Source organism: Tachypleus tridentatus, chromosome 10, assembly GCF_004210375.1.
Source record: "Tachypleus tridentatus isolate NWPU-2018 chromosome 10, ASM421037v1, whole genome shotgun sequence".
Taxonomy (NCBI): Eukaryota; Metazoa; Arthropoda; class Merostomata; order Xiphosura; family Limulidae; genus Tachypleus; species Tachypleus tridentatus.
Window position 1 is genome coordinate 85,521,414 of NC_134834.1, and position 17,933 is coordinate 85,539,346.

A 17,933-nucleotide genomic window follows, 5' to 3' on the forward strand; every position below is an offset into this window, starting at 1 on the left:
TGTAGATGATTACATCTGAATTCTAGGGTAGCTTCGAAATTTTCAGAAGAAAAAAAAAGTGTAGTTAAATCTATTTTGAACACGCGGTATTAACTCTTATAAACATGTTTGAATAACATGATTTATTTTAAAAACGTGCAATAAAAGTAATTAATACACTGCTTAACAGAATCGGTATAATAAATTGATATAGAAGAAAGGAAAATAATTTATCACTATTCAGTTCCAAATACATTTTATTTTCACGTCTATTGGAATAACTGTTTATGTTATACAACAAAAGGAAATATTTAATACAAGAATGAACTTCTTATACTGTTGGCTGTATAACTCAATACAGTTAGTTTGGCGAAATATACATGTATGTACAATGGTTCTAGTCCTACCGATCGACTGATCGAGAATACTCTTGAAAAGTTAACATAGATATAATGAACAACACGTACAGGCAAAGAACGTAGAAATATTAACACCATCGTTACAAAGTCGAACTTGTCGTTTTCAGCGACATTCATACTGTCAACATACAGTGATGTTGAACTATTTGGAAATGACGTCTACCTGTTGAGGTAAATTAATGGTAAATTAGAAGTTAGCCCTTAAATCAGATTTTGTTTTTTATAGTCATTTAACAGTAGGTTTAATTATTTTATGTAAATGCTTCTTTATTTCAAAAGAACGCTCTCAAAGTCGCTAAAATGAAACTGAAGAAATAATCCGTATTTGATTTTAAACTCCATAAAAAAATAAGCTGTGTAATTTAGATCGAAACCCGAAATCAACATGACAATCAATACAGCTAATCAAATATACTTTTACACTTGCATATTAAAGCTGTTAATAAATAATGTGTGTTTTACTTAAAGCTTCGCAATCCTCATCCACAATTTTCACTCTTATTGGTTAATATTTTCCACATTATAGTCCTATGAATATTAATGTAAAGAGTCGTCAATGACTTTTTAATATGCTATTTAGCGATAAAATAAAATGAAAATTATTGTTTGTTAAAGCATTCGAGAGATAGCGCTACGAACACACTTCGACATTTAAACAGAACCTTCATGAACCGCATTGAACAGTGAATATTTGTTATAATGTGCTAGACAGTCGTATCGAAGTCGACTAATAATACTACAGTACACCACTTTTGTAACAATATGCTTCTAAATAATTTCAAAGGAAAATAAACACAATTTCAACATGCCCACTAAATTTTACATCCGTGTATTTACATAAAATATACGATAAAATGAAAATGTACATCTTTTGATAATATTAGAGAAAACTAATATATTTCAGTTTTCCTTCAAAATTATAAATAAAACACACTATTATCCTAAGCTTATATAATAGAAGGGACATTTTTACAACACTTAAGCCTCCAAAATGTTTCACTAGTAATGGAAAATGTATTATGTCACTGTTTACTTGAAATCTGTACTGAAAACATTTTTGCAAGGAGATTGGCGTGAATGTTGTATATCTAATCCGAATAAAATGTCCTATATTGTATTACAAAGCTTAATCTTTAAAATGTTTAATGTTGTATTACAAGACATAACCTTTAAAGTAATCTATGTTGTATTATGAGACTTAACATTTAAAATGTTCAATATTGTATTTCAAAGCTTAATCTTTAAAGTGATTTATGTTGTATTATGAGGCTTAATTTTAAAAGTAATCTATGATGTATTATGAGGTTTGACTTTTTTTTTTGGCACTTGTGAAAATATGTAAGAAACGACTAATTCTAAAACTTTTATTTCGCATCGTTAATGTCGTGTCTTTTCTCCTACAAAGTAAAAGTGACTAACCTTAATAAAACAACAAACATTTTGTATTTTGACACAAATGATTATTTCATTTAACGAAGTTTGTTTTTCTTTCTATTATCTCATTAGAGCCAAGCCAAGACTTATCACATAAACAAGCACACAAACATAAGCAAATATATATATATATAAACTACACAGCTTGATAATGGAAAACAGTTTAGATATTTTAATATGAAATGTTCCGAACTCACGTTGATTAAAAAGGCGACATTTTAGCAATGAATAGGATTTTTCTTTAATCCAATAAATTTGATGTTTTACGTTTCCACTTTTGTTGTTTCATTTCATTTTTTTTACATTACACTTTTTAATTTCGTATTCACTTATCTGTATTCTTGCTAAAAAATAGTATAATTCTCAGAACTGGTGTTTTGGTAACAGTATTTACTTCCATCCTGCTGATGACACATTCGTATTGAGCAAAAGACGGGGAACCATCCATGAAATACTGTTAATAAAATATTTAAATATATAACACTTTTTTTGTTTCAGATCACAAAGGAAAAACTAAAGTTGGTCATTTTAGAAACTATATTTTCCAGTTTAAAAAAAAAAAAAAACATTTATTAGTGGGCGAAGGAGCCAATAGAGCATTGGTTATAATTTTTATCGTATTGTGAGGGCATCTGCTGATGGAAAAAGAAACCAGAAATTCGACACCTGTTTATGCTTCCTCAGATCATAAATGTATTTGATGACTTAAGATAAAGAGCAAATCTCTGATATCTTTAACGTAAGTCTAATATCAGATGATGATGATGTACAACGTCTAAATAACTATATTCAACGGTGTGCCAGAATTCTTGCTTGTTCTGATCGTACTACGTCACAGTACTTGAAATTTCCAAGTTGGGGCTGATTTGTCGGTTCCGTATTCGAAACAGTCACTTGGCGAGATCCCTCCATTTGTGGAGGGCGCTCGTGGTGTCAAGGATGATGTAGGTTGGAGTCCGACAGGATTCATCGGGGACGTCATAGTTGGGCCATTCATCTGATTCAATGAAGCCATGTTGGTCATGCTTATCTGTGTGTGATGTATAGGTGGTGGTAGATAGTCCATGCTCATGTTTCCATAATAGGATGTTGGTCCGTAAGCCTGTGTGTTGTAGCAACTAGGTGCAGAAGGAGTATTATTCAGATTTGTCATCTGGTAAGAGGGCCTTTGCATGCAGCTACTACTGTTCATAAAGTCCGACACTGGGGTTATTGCAGGGCTCCAGATGGCGCTAGTGTTGTTTGTCGACACTATTGGGGTTGTGCTCGGAGATGGTTGAGATAGGCTTCGATGTTTGTATACCGGATCACGAGTGGTTGATGGTGAACTGGCTGGTTGCGGGCTTTTACGTTTTTTGGGTCGAACACTTTTGGAGGCTGAGCCTCCATTATGTTGCTGTTGCTGTTGGCGACATTTGGCCCGACGATTTTTAAACCACACCTGAATTACAGGGAAAAGTATTTTACATAAAAAAATACATAAAATCGCATCATATAGAACACTACCTAAGTTTTTATTTCAGAACGTACTTCAATATCAATTACTTAATATAAGCTGTTGGCCAAAATCTTAAGGCCAATGAACATAAAGAAAAATATGCATTTTGCGTTGTTAGACTCAACCACTTATTCGAGTAGAGCTTCAAAGATGAAAATAAGAAAAGGGAAAATGAAAATAAAAAACTTTTTCAGCATTTAATAGGAAAAATGTGAACGTTACGAAATTAGCCTAAATACTAGTCGGTCAAAAGTTTAAGACCATACCAAAAAGAAGTTCTAAATAGGGTAGGAAATGCCCAAATAAGAGGTCTCAGTAGTGAAATGCACGGCCGTGAAGATGGCTTCACGAAGATCATGCACTGTTTGTAATTGACGTCCGTTTCTATAGACTTCCCTTGCCATCCACCTTCAAACATTTTAAATGGGGTTCAGTTCGGGCGAACACGCTGGATGGTCCAAATGAATCACGTTAGTCGCCATGAAAAAGTCCTTTGTTCGGCGGGCATTGTAGATTGCAGCGTTGTCCTGCTGAAAGACCCAGTCATTTCCACACAAGCGAGGGCCTTCAGTCAATAAGAATGCTCTCTCCAACATGCTAATGTAGCCAGCCGCTGTTTGACGTCCCTTATAACCTGAAGCTCCATTGTTCTATGGAAGGAGAAAGCACCGAAGATCATGATGGAACCTTCTCCACTGTGTCGTGTAGAAAATGTCTCCGGTGGGATATCCTTATCGTGCCAGTAATGTTGGAAGCCATTTGGACCATTCAGGTTAAATTTTTTCTCAGAGAAAAATCCCTCTTCCACTTTTCTTTGACCCATGTTCTCAGCAAAGTTTAGCCGAGCTGTTTCGTGGTGTGGAAGGAGGCGTGGCCTTTGAGGACGTTTACAGTTTTTAAAGTCTTTCTCTCGTAGATGCCGTCATATTGTTCTTGAACTGCATTCTGCATCCATAAGAGCCTTAATCTTGTTCAACGATTGGCTGGTGTCTTGCCGGACAACCCGTCGAATCCTCCTGCTCAACGCTGGTGAAATTTTCTTGGCCGACCACTTGAAATTCTCGTTCCGTATCCCTCATGGTCTTTTAAAAAATTTGCAACAGCGGTTTTACTACGTTTAATCTCACCAGCGATAGCACGTTAAGAGAGATTTTGCTTTTGCAGTTCGACAATTCTGCTACGTTCAAACTTTGTCAACTTTTAGCCTTTGCCAAGTTTTTACCCAATACAACACAGGAGATGTCAGTGGGAGATGTTGACAACGCTAATGCTTGAACACAAATGACTAAATTTCGTTACGTATTTACTGATTAATGCTTCGTTTCAGTATGGTCTTAAACATTTGGCCAGTTAGTATTTAGGCTTATTTCACAGTGTTTACATTTTCTTGTTAACTGCTAAAACAGTTTTTTTTTTACTTTTATTTTCGCTTTTCTTATTTTCATCTTTCGAAGCTCTACTCAAATAAGTGGTTGAGTTTAACAACGCAAAATGCATATTTTTTCTTTATGCTCATTGGTCTTAAGATTTTGGCCAGCAGTATACATTGTAACCATTACTGCTGTTGAAGTTGAACTTTCAAATGAGAGATAAAATTGGACAACTATATGAGGAGAGGGATATACTGTTTGGCAAAAAACATTTAGTTACAACATAGCTTAACTATTAGGTATAACAAAGTTATATGAAGTTATATGAATTACATATACGTTATATGTAACGTGACGTGGTTTCATACCAAGTATGTTCCATGACTTCCGTACACGTCGTTAGTAGCCTAATATTTCAAAATTTATCACACTGGAACTTTGTGTAGGAACGATATTGACGGGCTTCAGAGTGCGGTGAAAGTGTGTAGCTTTTATTCAATTTATTTATAAAAGTCTTTTATTGTATTTTAATCCGACGTTTTGGGAGTGTAACCTTTGAAATGTTCGTATACTTTTAATGTATTTTCTGTTTAAATAAGTTCCATTCTTACCTGAACCCTGGACTCTGGCAGGTTGATTTTCAAAGCCACTTCTTCTCTCATAAAAATATCGGGATAACGAGTTTTACTGAAGAGGGCTTCCAATACATCGAGCTGTGCCCGAGTGAAAGTGGTCCTTTCTCGGCGTTGTTTCCGAGGACTAGGCGTAGGTGGCCCTAATAACGAAAGTATTCTCAATATAGATACCAGGCACTACTCTTAAAACAACAAACTGAAAGTTTTAAAGTTCAAACGACGACCCGAAAGGAATTGATTTTCCGCCGATTTACTTTGTGTATACATTATGCAAATTTAGAGTATACTTTTGGAAGAGTTAAAGCGTATGCACGTGGGTTAACGAATGTGTTTAGTTTAATGTTCAACCTTCCTTACTATAATAATGCACTAGAGTTTGTTGCTTTCTAACAAGTAAAATATTTTAATCATGCACATTTAGCGAGAGCGTAGTCACTGACCAGACATTAGATTCTATCGACACATTAATAATGTTTTCTCTGACCATTCATCTCCGTTACTTTGAGTAGATCGTTTCGCTTTACATAAGAAAACGAGTAAAATAATCCAAATGAAAAAAGTCCACCAGAAGTTTGTGTACGTATACAAATATACTTAATATCACACAGCTACGTGTCATAATCAGACTAGAGAAGTTACTGGCACAGATGTCCGAGCAGACCATCTCTGCAGCTTTCCGTTGTCTCACCTCTCACTTCAGAGGTAAGCAGATCATTATGTTATCTATTATGAAAGTTAATCCTTAGAATATAAATAATCTGCAAAGAAACTTGACGTATTTCATGAAAGGTCTTTCACAGCGCCGTAAACACTGACATCGAGAACGTGGTTTTAATTAATTATTCTTAGATAACCATCAGTATTTTGACTTGCTTTCCTTACGTTTTTATAGCCTTAATTGCTGCTTTACTTTTATATAAAATGAATTATATATTTGTCAATTTATGCCAGGATCCTCAAAGAATTATAAACAGACATAATCATAATCGAAAAGTAAATCCGTAACTGCCGAAGTTCTAAATGATGAAGACAAAGCAAACTGCTTTTTTTTAACGTAAATATACGAAATTCAAAGAATTGAAATAATCCTGCCAACCAAGAACAACATACAACATTATAAATCACGTTTTCTCGAGTTGTAAAAGTAACTAAAATATTTATAACGTTTATAGTTCGAATGGATAAGTTCTACATTCACTATATTAGTGTCACCATTTCGCCACCCGAGTTTTTCATAGCTGAAATTATACAATGTCTTAATCCGCTTAAGTTAAATGATTTCGTAATGTTCAAATTCTATAAGCATTCCTGGTGAAGTATATTTATTTTCCAAATTAATAAACATTTATCACAATTATAGCTTCCTTGGTTTATAGTAACTATAGCAAACCAACATATACTGTCTCCTGCATGTGGATTTATAAACTTTAGATGCCCTTCTTGAAAGTTCAGTTGGCAGCAATGCTTGACAATATACTAGTACCAGCACTTTTCATTTTAAAGAAATATCTCAATTTTGTAAACATATCTCTTCGCGCCGAATTTCGTCAACTTACGTCATACTAATGAGAAGCCATCACGTGATGTCACAATATAAATCCTAAACTTAAGAATATTATTAATAAAACGAACGCTTCTGGTTGGTTAAACTTATGAAAGAATTTTTACCCTGAAAATTAGGTAATATAACAGTATAACATTAGATTAAAATCATGGTGGAGTTATTTATTATAGTCACTAATTGTGGCAGGAAATACGATTTTCCTTATCTGTGAATACCGAGTCAAAATCAACACGCCACTCGGCAGGGAACGGCGCCAGAGAGAAATATAAGAATAATCGGGTTGTTAAAAATGAACAATCCATGACAGCTTAGTTCATGGTCAACAAATTCACAGATATAAATGGACGTTACTATTAATGCCTTTTTAAATGAATGAATCAGCTATTTCTATCATACAGAAACAAAAGTTAGGGGAAGATGTTTAGAAAGTACAGCTGTCAAAATCATAGTTGAAATACTTTCCATTTTGCTCCTACATCAAAGTTCTATCGTGTGCTTCAAAACCTAAATATAAATACAAAGTAGTGTTAACGGTGCTTCCCATTTAAAACTAATAATGATGCTGTAACTATCAAATTGTTCCCTTAAAAAATATGATTTAAAGAAAGATTGTTGTCTACTCTAGTCCTGAAATCTAGGAATAAAGGAGTAACGTTAATTGTGACTCAACTCTAGGAGTAAATGAGTATAGTTATTAATTGTGACTTTAAACTTTAGGAATAAATGAGTATAGTTATTAATTGTGACTCTCAACTCTAGGAATAAATGAGTATAGTTATTAATTGTGACTCTCAACTCTAGGAATAAATAAGTAGTGTTATTAATTGTGACTCAACTCTAGGAATAAATAAGTAGTGTTATTAATTGTGACCCTTAACTTTAGGAATAAAGGAGTAAGGTTGTTAATTGTGACCTTTAACTTTAGAAATAAAGGAGTAATGTTATTAATTGTGACCTTTAACTTTAGAAATAAATGAATAGTGTTGTTAATTGTGATTTTAAATTTAGAAATAAAGGAGTAGGGTTGTTAATTGTGATTTTTAACTTTAGAAATAAAGGAGTAGGGTTGTTAATTGTGACCTTTAACTTTAGAAATAAAGGAGTAGAGTTGTTAATTGTGATTTTTAACTTTAGAAATAAAGGAGTAGGGTTGTTAATTGTGATTTTAACTTTAGAAATAAAGGAGTAGGGTTGTTAATTATAGCCCTTAACTGTCTTTTAAGATTATGAAGGAAAGAGCATCTTAAATATATGATAGTATGTGGTGAATAACAAAGTTAATCACTTTGGTCACTTGTGGAAAATACCAATAAACAATCATAATCACACTCTGAATGATTCTATGACAATATGATCACTTGTGGAACATACCTATAAACATTCATAACCATATTCTGAATGATTCTATGACAGTATGATCACTTGTGGAACATACCTATAAACATTCATAACCATACTCTGAATGATATATATGTAAAAACGGCTCGTTTGGGTTGAGATTTTTTTTTTTTTTACGTAGAGGAGTGAACAACGTTTCCGCCTTCTTCGGTCATCGTTAGGTTCACAAAGAAAGAAAGAGGTAACTGACCGGTAGCTGACCACATGTTTGGAAGGGGTTGTGTAACTGAGTGTCGGAATAAAGAGGGCGGTGTTGGATGTTCGAAAAAAAATTCTCAACCCAAACAAGTCGTTTTTACATATATATTTTTCTCTACAAGTGGGTTTTCTCGACATCACTCATTGATCACTTGTGGAACATACCTATAAATATTCATAACCATACTCTGAATGATTCTATGAGAGTATGATCATTTGTGGAAAATACCTATAATCATTCATAACCAAACTCTGCATGATTCTATGACAACATGATCACTTGTGGAACATATCTATAAACATTCATAGCCAAATTCTGAACGATTGTATAATAGTTTGATCATTTGTGGAACATACCTATAAAACATTCACAGCCAAACTCTGAACGATTGTATAACACTTTGATCACTTGTGGAACATACCTGTATAAAACATTCATAACCATACTCTGAATGATTCTATGACAGTATTGTTTTGGCGTACATGTTTTGTTTTTTTATATATTTCTTGGATTTTGTAACTAGGGACAAACCAGCTAGTTAACACAACTTCTGTCAACTCTGTAGTTGCACTAGTTAAATAGTTGGATTTATTTGCTAATTGTGTGTGGCACACACGGCTGTATAGTGAAGATAGGAATTCTGTTTTGTTGTTCTGGTGACCGAACGTAAACCATGGATCTTCAGTTCCACAGTAGAGTACACTAACCAATGGACCACGCTCGGGTCTCGCATCTGGCTCATTATAATAGTCATTAAACATTATACTATATACGCATATTTTTCCATAAATATTATTAAATAGACGTATCCCCTAATAGAACAGCAGTAATTCTTCGGATTTACAATACTAGACTCAGAGATTCGATTCCCCTTGTTAGACAAAGCAGATAGCCCGATGTTGCTTTGCTATAAGAAAACACACATATACACACGCCTGAATAAGCGGATATTCATCAATATTTAATATTTATCAGAGAAACCAGCTATTTATCGAAACTTCCAAATTAAATTTCATTTGTATATATATATATATATTTTATTTCAATTTTACATACGAACCGTTTAAAATCCTGAGACATTAACTTCCCTCAAACATATTTTATTGTTTCTAATCTAACACCAACATATACAATCGATTAAAAGTTGTTGTTGAAGTTATATAAATGCGGAGAAAGGTAACTTTGTACTGGAAATTATTAATACCTATATCAGACGTATAGCACTAAACTCTATCAAAATGCGATTAATTTAAATTAGTTAAAGCACATTGTAGCATTTCGTCAATAAAATAAAATCATATAGAAAATTTTTCATCACAAAGCTAAATAATGAACTATTTGTGCCATGTACAACCAAAGGAATCGAACGCCGGATCTTCGCGTCGTAAGTCTATCAACTTATCGCTGACCCACTGAGATTCCTCTGTCAACGTTCATTGCGGATCTGTCAAAATAACTTTACTCACACGTAAGTCGCGTGTTGTAAGTTAGAAATACACCTGTTTACGTCACTACGTGTTGAAGATTCTTTACAAAATATGGAAATTTTTATAAGAGACTCATTGAAAATTGTTTTATACGACTTGTATACTAAGTTATTTTTCTATACTGTAACAGTATGTTTACTTGATTATTTGGACTTGCTTTATTTTGCGTAAATAAATTTTGTCTAAAACATGAACAGCTTCCAGTGTCTTATTCATTCTACAGTCGATGTTGTTTCACTGAATTCAGTAAAAAGATAGATTTTCTTTAATACACTCATGGCTATAATAATAAACTGAAATATTCACATTGAACTCTTTGGTTTACAGATACGTAGTAATTAATCCTCGATCCAAACTATTAGGCCAGGTGGTTAAGGCACTTGACTAGTAATCTGAGGGTCGCAGGTTTGAATTCCCATCACACCAAACATACTCGCCCTTTCAGCCGTGAAGACGTTATAATGTAACGATCATCCCACTATTCGTTGGTAAAAGAGTCGCCCAAGAGTCGGCGGCGGTGGGTGGTGATGACGAGCTGCTTTCCTTCTAGTCTTACACTGTTAAATTAGGGACGGCTAGCACAGATAGCCCTCGTGTACTTGGTAATTAATCGTCGATCCAGATTATTAACATGTCACAACAGAACTAGTAAACATTTGCAATTACTTCAGTGTTAAACATATCACTGTTTTGTATATTTTGTAGTAATCAGTAATTTCTGTCGAAATGTATTATTGTACTACTGTCGAGATGTATTATTGTATTACATCAGTATATGAAAGCCCATTCTTAAGCTACTGTATTTTTGGAAACAAAACACCTTGTTCATAGTTTCGCGCATGCATAGCTATATAAGGGTTGCCTGGGAATAGCTGTTGATATTATTGAATTGATAGACTAGTAAGAAGACAGGGAATTAATTTCCTAACGTGATTTCATATTTTAATGTCATTCACTATATTGGAGATATTTTAATAATTTTCTCATATATTTGCTGATGTTGAATTATGTATATTTACAAAACTTTGAAACTCTAAACGATGTTCCGTTGTTGCCACGGCTCTATTCCTTACTATCACACTCGGTGTTCCACCAAATCAATCAATTATGTGATTGAATAGTAAGCGCTTTATAGCACACCCACAATCTCAAAATCCCTCGCCCGATACTATTAGCACCAAATCTATAGACATGATGAAAGTCATTCCCATCTTAGTGTGTTTCTTTTCAATTTTTCAACCAACCAGAAGCTATAATTGTGGTTGAACACACACGCTATAGGAACAATATTTTCCTAACGTTGCCGCCTGCTGTATCTTTTAAGCTCAATTTTTGTTTTGTTATTTTCACGCACGAAAGCTTCTCGATTCTTGTTATTGCTTAGAGCGACAAGTTTGAGTGTTACAATCCACTTGTTTCCTCAGTACCTTAGTGGCTGGAAAATATTTGCGAAATGTTCACCCTGATACAAGTTATGTCGGTTTTGGTTTTTTTTTTAGATAAAACAAGCAGACGAAAGTATAAAAATATAGTAATTATAGTTATTTGTTCTCAACCTTTCCTTATTTAGAAAAAGTTTCAGCCTAGATCCGTCGGTTAAGAAAACATTTCTTTTTTCGAGACTCAAAATGCTGAGACTAAGCAGGTATATATAGATAGAATATCCCCAAAGTATTTAAGTGCTATAACGGAAGCATAGTTTTGAATTTCAATTTTATTATATTGTACCTATATGGTTTATGTAAACAAAAATAAAAGAAACGTTGCACTAATCGAAAGGATCCTCAGGGTATAGGATAAAATGTGAGAGATGTAATGTACCCTAAGTTTTGGAGGTGAGTGAAGAAATAGGACCCACATTGCGGTGGAGAGACACCGTCTATCAGTCTTAATATTCTATATATATGTATATTCATCAAATCTAAAGATACAACGTTTTGTTTTGTTTTGTTTTTCTCTTACTCTAGTTACATGTACATCCTAGTTAGAAATATTAAAACAAATTTACTGTTCGCGTAAGGTTTGTGGTTTTTTTAGTGTAATGACCATGGAAAAGAAAAAATGAATAAATATTGATTTAAAAGTTCGAATACTTTTATAAGTTACGAGATGAAGCTATCAGAAACTCGTATAATTGTCAGCAATTCTTAATTTAAAGTGTAAAAAATTAAAAATAAAGTGCGCTGATCTTATTTAGTTAACCCTAATGGAAGTTAAGTTTTGCACAAGTTTTAAAAAAGTGATAATTTTTGTTAAGTCTTTCATTACAAGCGAAAAACGCATGTACGCATTTTATTTCTCACTACTACTTTATTAATGTTACTTTGTTTAAAAAAAAACTACATGGAACTTGGCCACTGCGAAGAATCGAAAGCTGGATTTTAGAGTTTGAAGTCCATAGACTTACCAATGTCACACCCGCTAGTACAGCGGTAAGTGTAAGGATTTACAACGCTAAAATCAGGGGTTCGATTCTCCTTGGTGGACTTAGTAGATAGCCTGACGTGGTTTTGCTATAAGAAAAAACACACACCCACAGACTTACCTCTGTCCCAGCAGAAGGCAGTAATTTAATGATAAAACTATCACTAGTGCTTTAATGCTTCAAAGTAATTAATTCAATTTAAAAAACTGAGGTTAATGTAACGTTAAATTGAAAAAATTGCGTTTAAAGCTATTTTAAGTGCATAACGTGTTTTACACGATGTACGAAAACAACACTTAGACATTATTTGGTATTATATAGGTTGTATAATGCCACTGAACATTTACTCCCATTTTCGGCACAAGTTATACATACTTAGGTCATAAAGATGTGTTCAGGTCGAGAATTCAGAATTTCCAATACGGAGATATTCTCAGTGGCACTGGAAAGACCAAGAAATACGAGTTATCTTGGGACACCAGGACCATCCAGAAAGAGACGTGCAACAAGTCGTTCCTTAACCGTGATAAACAAAGCGCGGTATCTTTTAACAGGTGAGAATCCAAGAATACAAAGATCTGTAGCAACACACGTAACGTGATTCAGGCAACAATATGTAACATCATCAAGAAATATACCCGCCTGAATAAGCGAAACAATGTGTATGCAAGTTACTTATACAGCATACCTGTGCAACTGTCACATACTTAAAGCAGCTGCAGAAGTAGACGAGTATTCGTGCTATTCCGTACTAAAATGATGCTGATCACCAGCGCCTGTGTATTTCTGTGCGATCGGAATATTAAAATCACAGACTTAATATAGGTTGTGAAAGATTAATTGTGACGTCCTATTGTTAGTTCTCCAAGCCGCCATGTTTTGTAAAACTCAACTAAAACCGCAAAAAAAAAAAAAAAAACGTTTCTGTTAAAAATATGTGGAAAGAACTTGTAGTTTGAGCAAACCTGACTGTAAAAATAATGGAATTGTGTTCTATAGATATGTGTGTTTTGAATTGATTGGTGTTACACTTGTACTCTCACTGCATTTTTAGTAAGACAAGGATAGGTAAGACGCAAGTCAATAACCTATTGCTTAATAATGTCTAGTTCAGGCTAAAACCCAGACAAGGTCAACTGAGACGCTGGCTTAAAAACAAACGTTAAATTAATCCACTTAATTTTACTATTTCAACCAATTCAGAAATCATAAAAAACAAAACCTTAATCTAATAAAGGTTTCTTTCATCAATTAGTTTTTCGTGATCTCATAATTTATGGTTTCTTCTAAGATAAAATTGATTTTTGTTGTAGTTCTTGTCATGAATAAGAGGTGCGGGGGTGTGTCCCCCTCCACGCCAGGATTTTATGGAGGTTTCAACTTCTTTGTATAAGTTTGACGCTTTGTTAATTTATTGGGATCGATTTTTATTTAGTTCGCATTAAAGTATTTCATTTGTGACACAAGTTTTGTTTTTCTGTTTGGAGAATAATTTTAAACCTTTTTACGACCTGTTTAAATGTTCTCATTACCAATTATTTATTAGGAACCCTCCAGCCTACTCATACTTGCTGTCACAAAAAAGGTAAAAATTCGAAACCAGCGCAACCAACATTTAGATATACATGTCTGTATATCTTTCCTACAGTAATGTATATTAAGCTTATAATTAAAAGGGTCACCCAGAAATACCGTTGTCATTATACACTACGCGAATTATACTATGTAATAAAATGTTTACTTTTCCTTGTTCCTGGGCAAAAAGTGTTGTTTCCCAATTGTTTATGCCTAAAAGTAAATGGTAAAGACCTATTTTTCTCTTTAAACTTGCTTTCATGACTTGGGAGCGTATAACGAAAACATGATGGAAGACTATATTTGGGGACTGATACGTGAAAGTGATTTACATTACAGTCGCAAATCTCGAAAAACTACTCACTTCTAAACATTTTTGTTCATTTTTCTATAGCATAAGTATAAATACATATAAATCTTGATTCATATGTTGTTTTATTCAGACCTTATGTAAATGAAAATGTGCAAATTTGCCCGTTTTTACATAGAAAATAGGATAATTTCTAAATTTCATTATACAGGTCACAAAAGCAAAGTTTGAAGGGAATAATGGCCATTTTCTGTACTTTTACAACACAAACAATTAAGAAAACACATACTATCCAGGAACAAAATTTGTGTTACATAGTGTTATTTAAAGCAAGTAGAGAGGAGTGATATGCTTTGGACATGACACCAGAGTCTTTTGTAATGGAAACCACGGTGCAGGATTATTTTAAATATGCACAGCTGTCAAGTAGATTAGGTCGGCGAAGCAACGTGTACTTTTACAACGTGATGAGACCCAAAATTGTTTCAGTATTACATACTCAAATTCTTCATTACTTTTAACTCACAAATTTCTATAATGAAATAAAAAATAGGGTGTCTTTAGTCATACGCTAACCATCATTAAGGGGCTGGGCTTTGATCATGCTATGCTAACTGGGAAATAAGAAATTAACTCCGTCATAAATACAGTATAAAAAAATATTGGAATAAAGGGGAAAATTACAGAATCATGTTAGAACGAATAACAAAGTCTGGATTCTTAATGGAAGTTACTGCGAACAGTAAGTTTTCTGAAAACATTTTCTTAATTCGTTTTGTAGCTCTGTTGTCTGTTTCGTTTCTCTTTGTTCGCATTACCTCGAGTTACGAGGCACGCTTGGTTTTACAGTGTATCTAAACATTCACAATATATGAAAATAAATACCATTTAGCTGCGTAAAAGAGTAGCGATTATCTACCAGTGCTGCAGCTGCACGTCACCATATGCCAGTCTTTTTATGATACAAACAACGAATGAAAAGACAGGGGGAACTGCCATACATATCACCGCCGTCTACTAGTAATCCAATTAGAACTTGATCATCTACGTGGAAAACGCAGAACTGATTTATTTTATTGAAATATTGACCAACATCAATACGGCTTCGTGTAAAATACAGTAAGTAAATAGAATACAGTAATACAGAAAAGGTGAGAAACTTTTATATTTTTCTGTATAGTAAAATAGAATTGCGTATAAAATAAACAAATATCGACGTGTGTGTGATCAAGAATGTGTGTTTTATTATAGCAAAGCCACATTGGGCTATCTGCTGAGCCCACCGAGGGGAATCAAACCCCTGATTTTTGCGTTGTAAATCCGTAGACTTACCGTGTGTGTGATCAAGAGAAAGACGAAACGGAACGAGAAGAATAAATATATTTACCAAGATGGAAGTGTTTTTATCATTATCAAAAAACTCATAACTTTGCCACGATAGGAGCGTCAGACCCAATTTATTCTACAAGGTAACATCCCTCGCCGAGTTGGACCACTTTAGGAAATTTCCGAAAGAGTGTGATAAAAGGAACAAACAAATGATCGTTGTCATATTTGGGTTCCTAGTATTAAGTACAAGATGACTGAACCACAATATCCAGTTCATGTGCACTCGACATTAGACATTCAAACAGGCAAAAGGTTTGACAACGTTAGGGCTACTCTTTTACCAACAAATAGTGGGATTGATTGTAACTTTATAACGTCCCCACTGTTGAAAGGGCGACCATGTTTGGTGTGGCGGGGATTCGAACCCGCGGTCCACAGATTATGAATTGAGCTCCCTAACCATTTGACCATGCCGGGCCACACTGGAACACTAAGAAGAACAAAGGTATTATTACGGAAGCTATTTGCTTAATGAAACTAATGGTTTGCAGGTGTTTTAGGGTATTTTCTTGTTCATATATACATAACAATTAAACTACTTTTTTTTTAACATTTCTTTTCGCATGAAAGTTCTCTTTGCTATTGGTGTCCGAATGGTTATTGTTGTTACAGCGCAAAACAACATATTCTAAACAAAAACTGGTTAAAATGAATATTTTTCAGATGTTAAAATGTGGATTGTCATCCTTATCTGCCCCCAGAGTCGCATAGTAGTATGTCTGCAGTGTTACAACGCTACAAACCGGATTATAACACCCACGTTGAGCACATCACAGATAGCCCATTGTTTAGCTTTGCATTTAATTATGAACAAACAAAAAAAGCCACTATCCCCACCTTTTTCACTTTTCATGAAGAATGTCCATGAATGATTGAATTTACTAAGTTTCATAAATTCTGTGCTTAGTTTAGCCAATAATAGTAATAAATACGGACTCGATTAATATTGCGTAATATATTTGCCGTATTTCAAAATATAAATTGGCTATTTGACACTTGCTCTTATAGTTGTTTCCATTTTTCTTCTGTCACCCAATACATGATAACCAGGAATAACTTAAAAGAAGCATAGTTATACTATAACTCTAGCTTGTTTCAAAACTTCACTAGGGGCACTACAGTAATTTAACTACGGTACAAATTACATGGTACGTGAATTACTTCTCACAATTTTTCATTTAAGCTTCTACTCCTGTAACATTTTCTTAATTTCCTAGTCCTACGTCACATAATAGTTTCAGTTTATACTAAATAGATTGGTAGTAAAAAAAAATAAACTACGTTTTTTTTTATCTTTTCATCCAATATTTTGTGCTTTAGTATTTAAAAATTTCGGAAAGTACAGCTTTGCGACTAGGCCTAAGTTATGAAAATCAGCTTTCGCTTGGTACTCGTCACTGGTCATGCGTATTACAATAAAGATAAAAATATTTGACCCAGTGTACCCAGCAATGTTATTATTGAATGATTATATTTATAAAGCTATAAAATAAGATAATTTAGGGCAAGTTGCGGATATTACCTTAAATTTTATATGCTATTTTGCATATCTGCACTCAGAACGACTATTGTCCTACCGTATATACATTTTATTAGGCCTGTGTAAGTCTCTAAAACATGAAAACAATGAAATAATGTCTATCAAGCAATTCTTGGTCAATAACAACCTAAACAAAAACTGCTCTTTCTACAATAACAAGCACTTAAACAATAAAACATTTATTAGGTTATTTTACACCAGGTTTAGACAATGATCTAAGCATTGGGTTATATACTTTTTATTTCCATATGTAGTTGTTTTATTAACCTTTCGTTAAATATTAGTACTTAAGGAACTAGGCGTAGGTTAGCAAACAAATAACATAAATAAGAGTAAAGTAAAATGGGGAGAAAAGCAAAATAAATTTAGAATAGCAAATAGAATACCCTGTTCACCAATACGAGTTTATAAAAAGAGTTCCAAAACAGTGAGCTGATTTTTAAATTCGTGTTTTACCTGAAGTTTGATAAATAGTAACATCTGAAACGTCCGGAAACCGTTCCACAGGTGGGCACGACATCCGACCTGAGAGGTGAAGATATTGGTTTGTACACGTCATTGTTTGTCAGCAGTTAAACTTTTATTACTACTGATTGACATCTACTCTAGCACAGATAGCCCATTGTGTAGCTTTGTGCTTAATTCAAACAAACAAACAAATTTTTGACATCTACTCCAATCAGTCCGACATAATAGTTAAAGAACGTGATT

At 33.7% G+C, this 17,933-nt stretch overlaps 1 protein-coding gene across 8 annotated transcripts in view; it reads right to left on the bottom strand.

Annotated features, from left to right (window-relative positions):
- Positions 1 to 208: 208 nt before the first annotated feature.
- The window catches only part of LOC143229781 (homeobox protein OTX2-like), a 91,611-nt gene continuing 73,886 nt past the window's right edge, over positions 209 to 17,933 (bottom strand). For 7 of the 8 annotated variants that reach the window (XM_076462553.1, XM_076462549.1, XM_076462551.1 and 4 more), the window contains 3 exons: positions 17,679 to 17,747; positions 5,312 to 5,475; positions 209 to 3,273 (listed from right to left, as the gene is read on the bottom strand). In XM_076462553.1, the coding sequence (XP_076318668.1) occupies positions 2,665 to 3,273; positions 5,312 to 5,475; positions 17,679 to 17,747 (842 nt within the window). In that variant the 3' untranslated portion in view covers positions 209 to 2,664. The remainder of the gene's footprint in view (positions 3,274 to 5,311; positions 5,476 to 17,678; positions 17,748 to 17,933) is intronic. The other variant, XM_076462554.1, reaches the window with a different exon arrangement.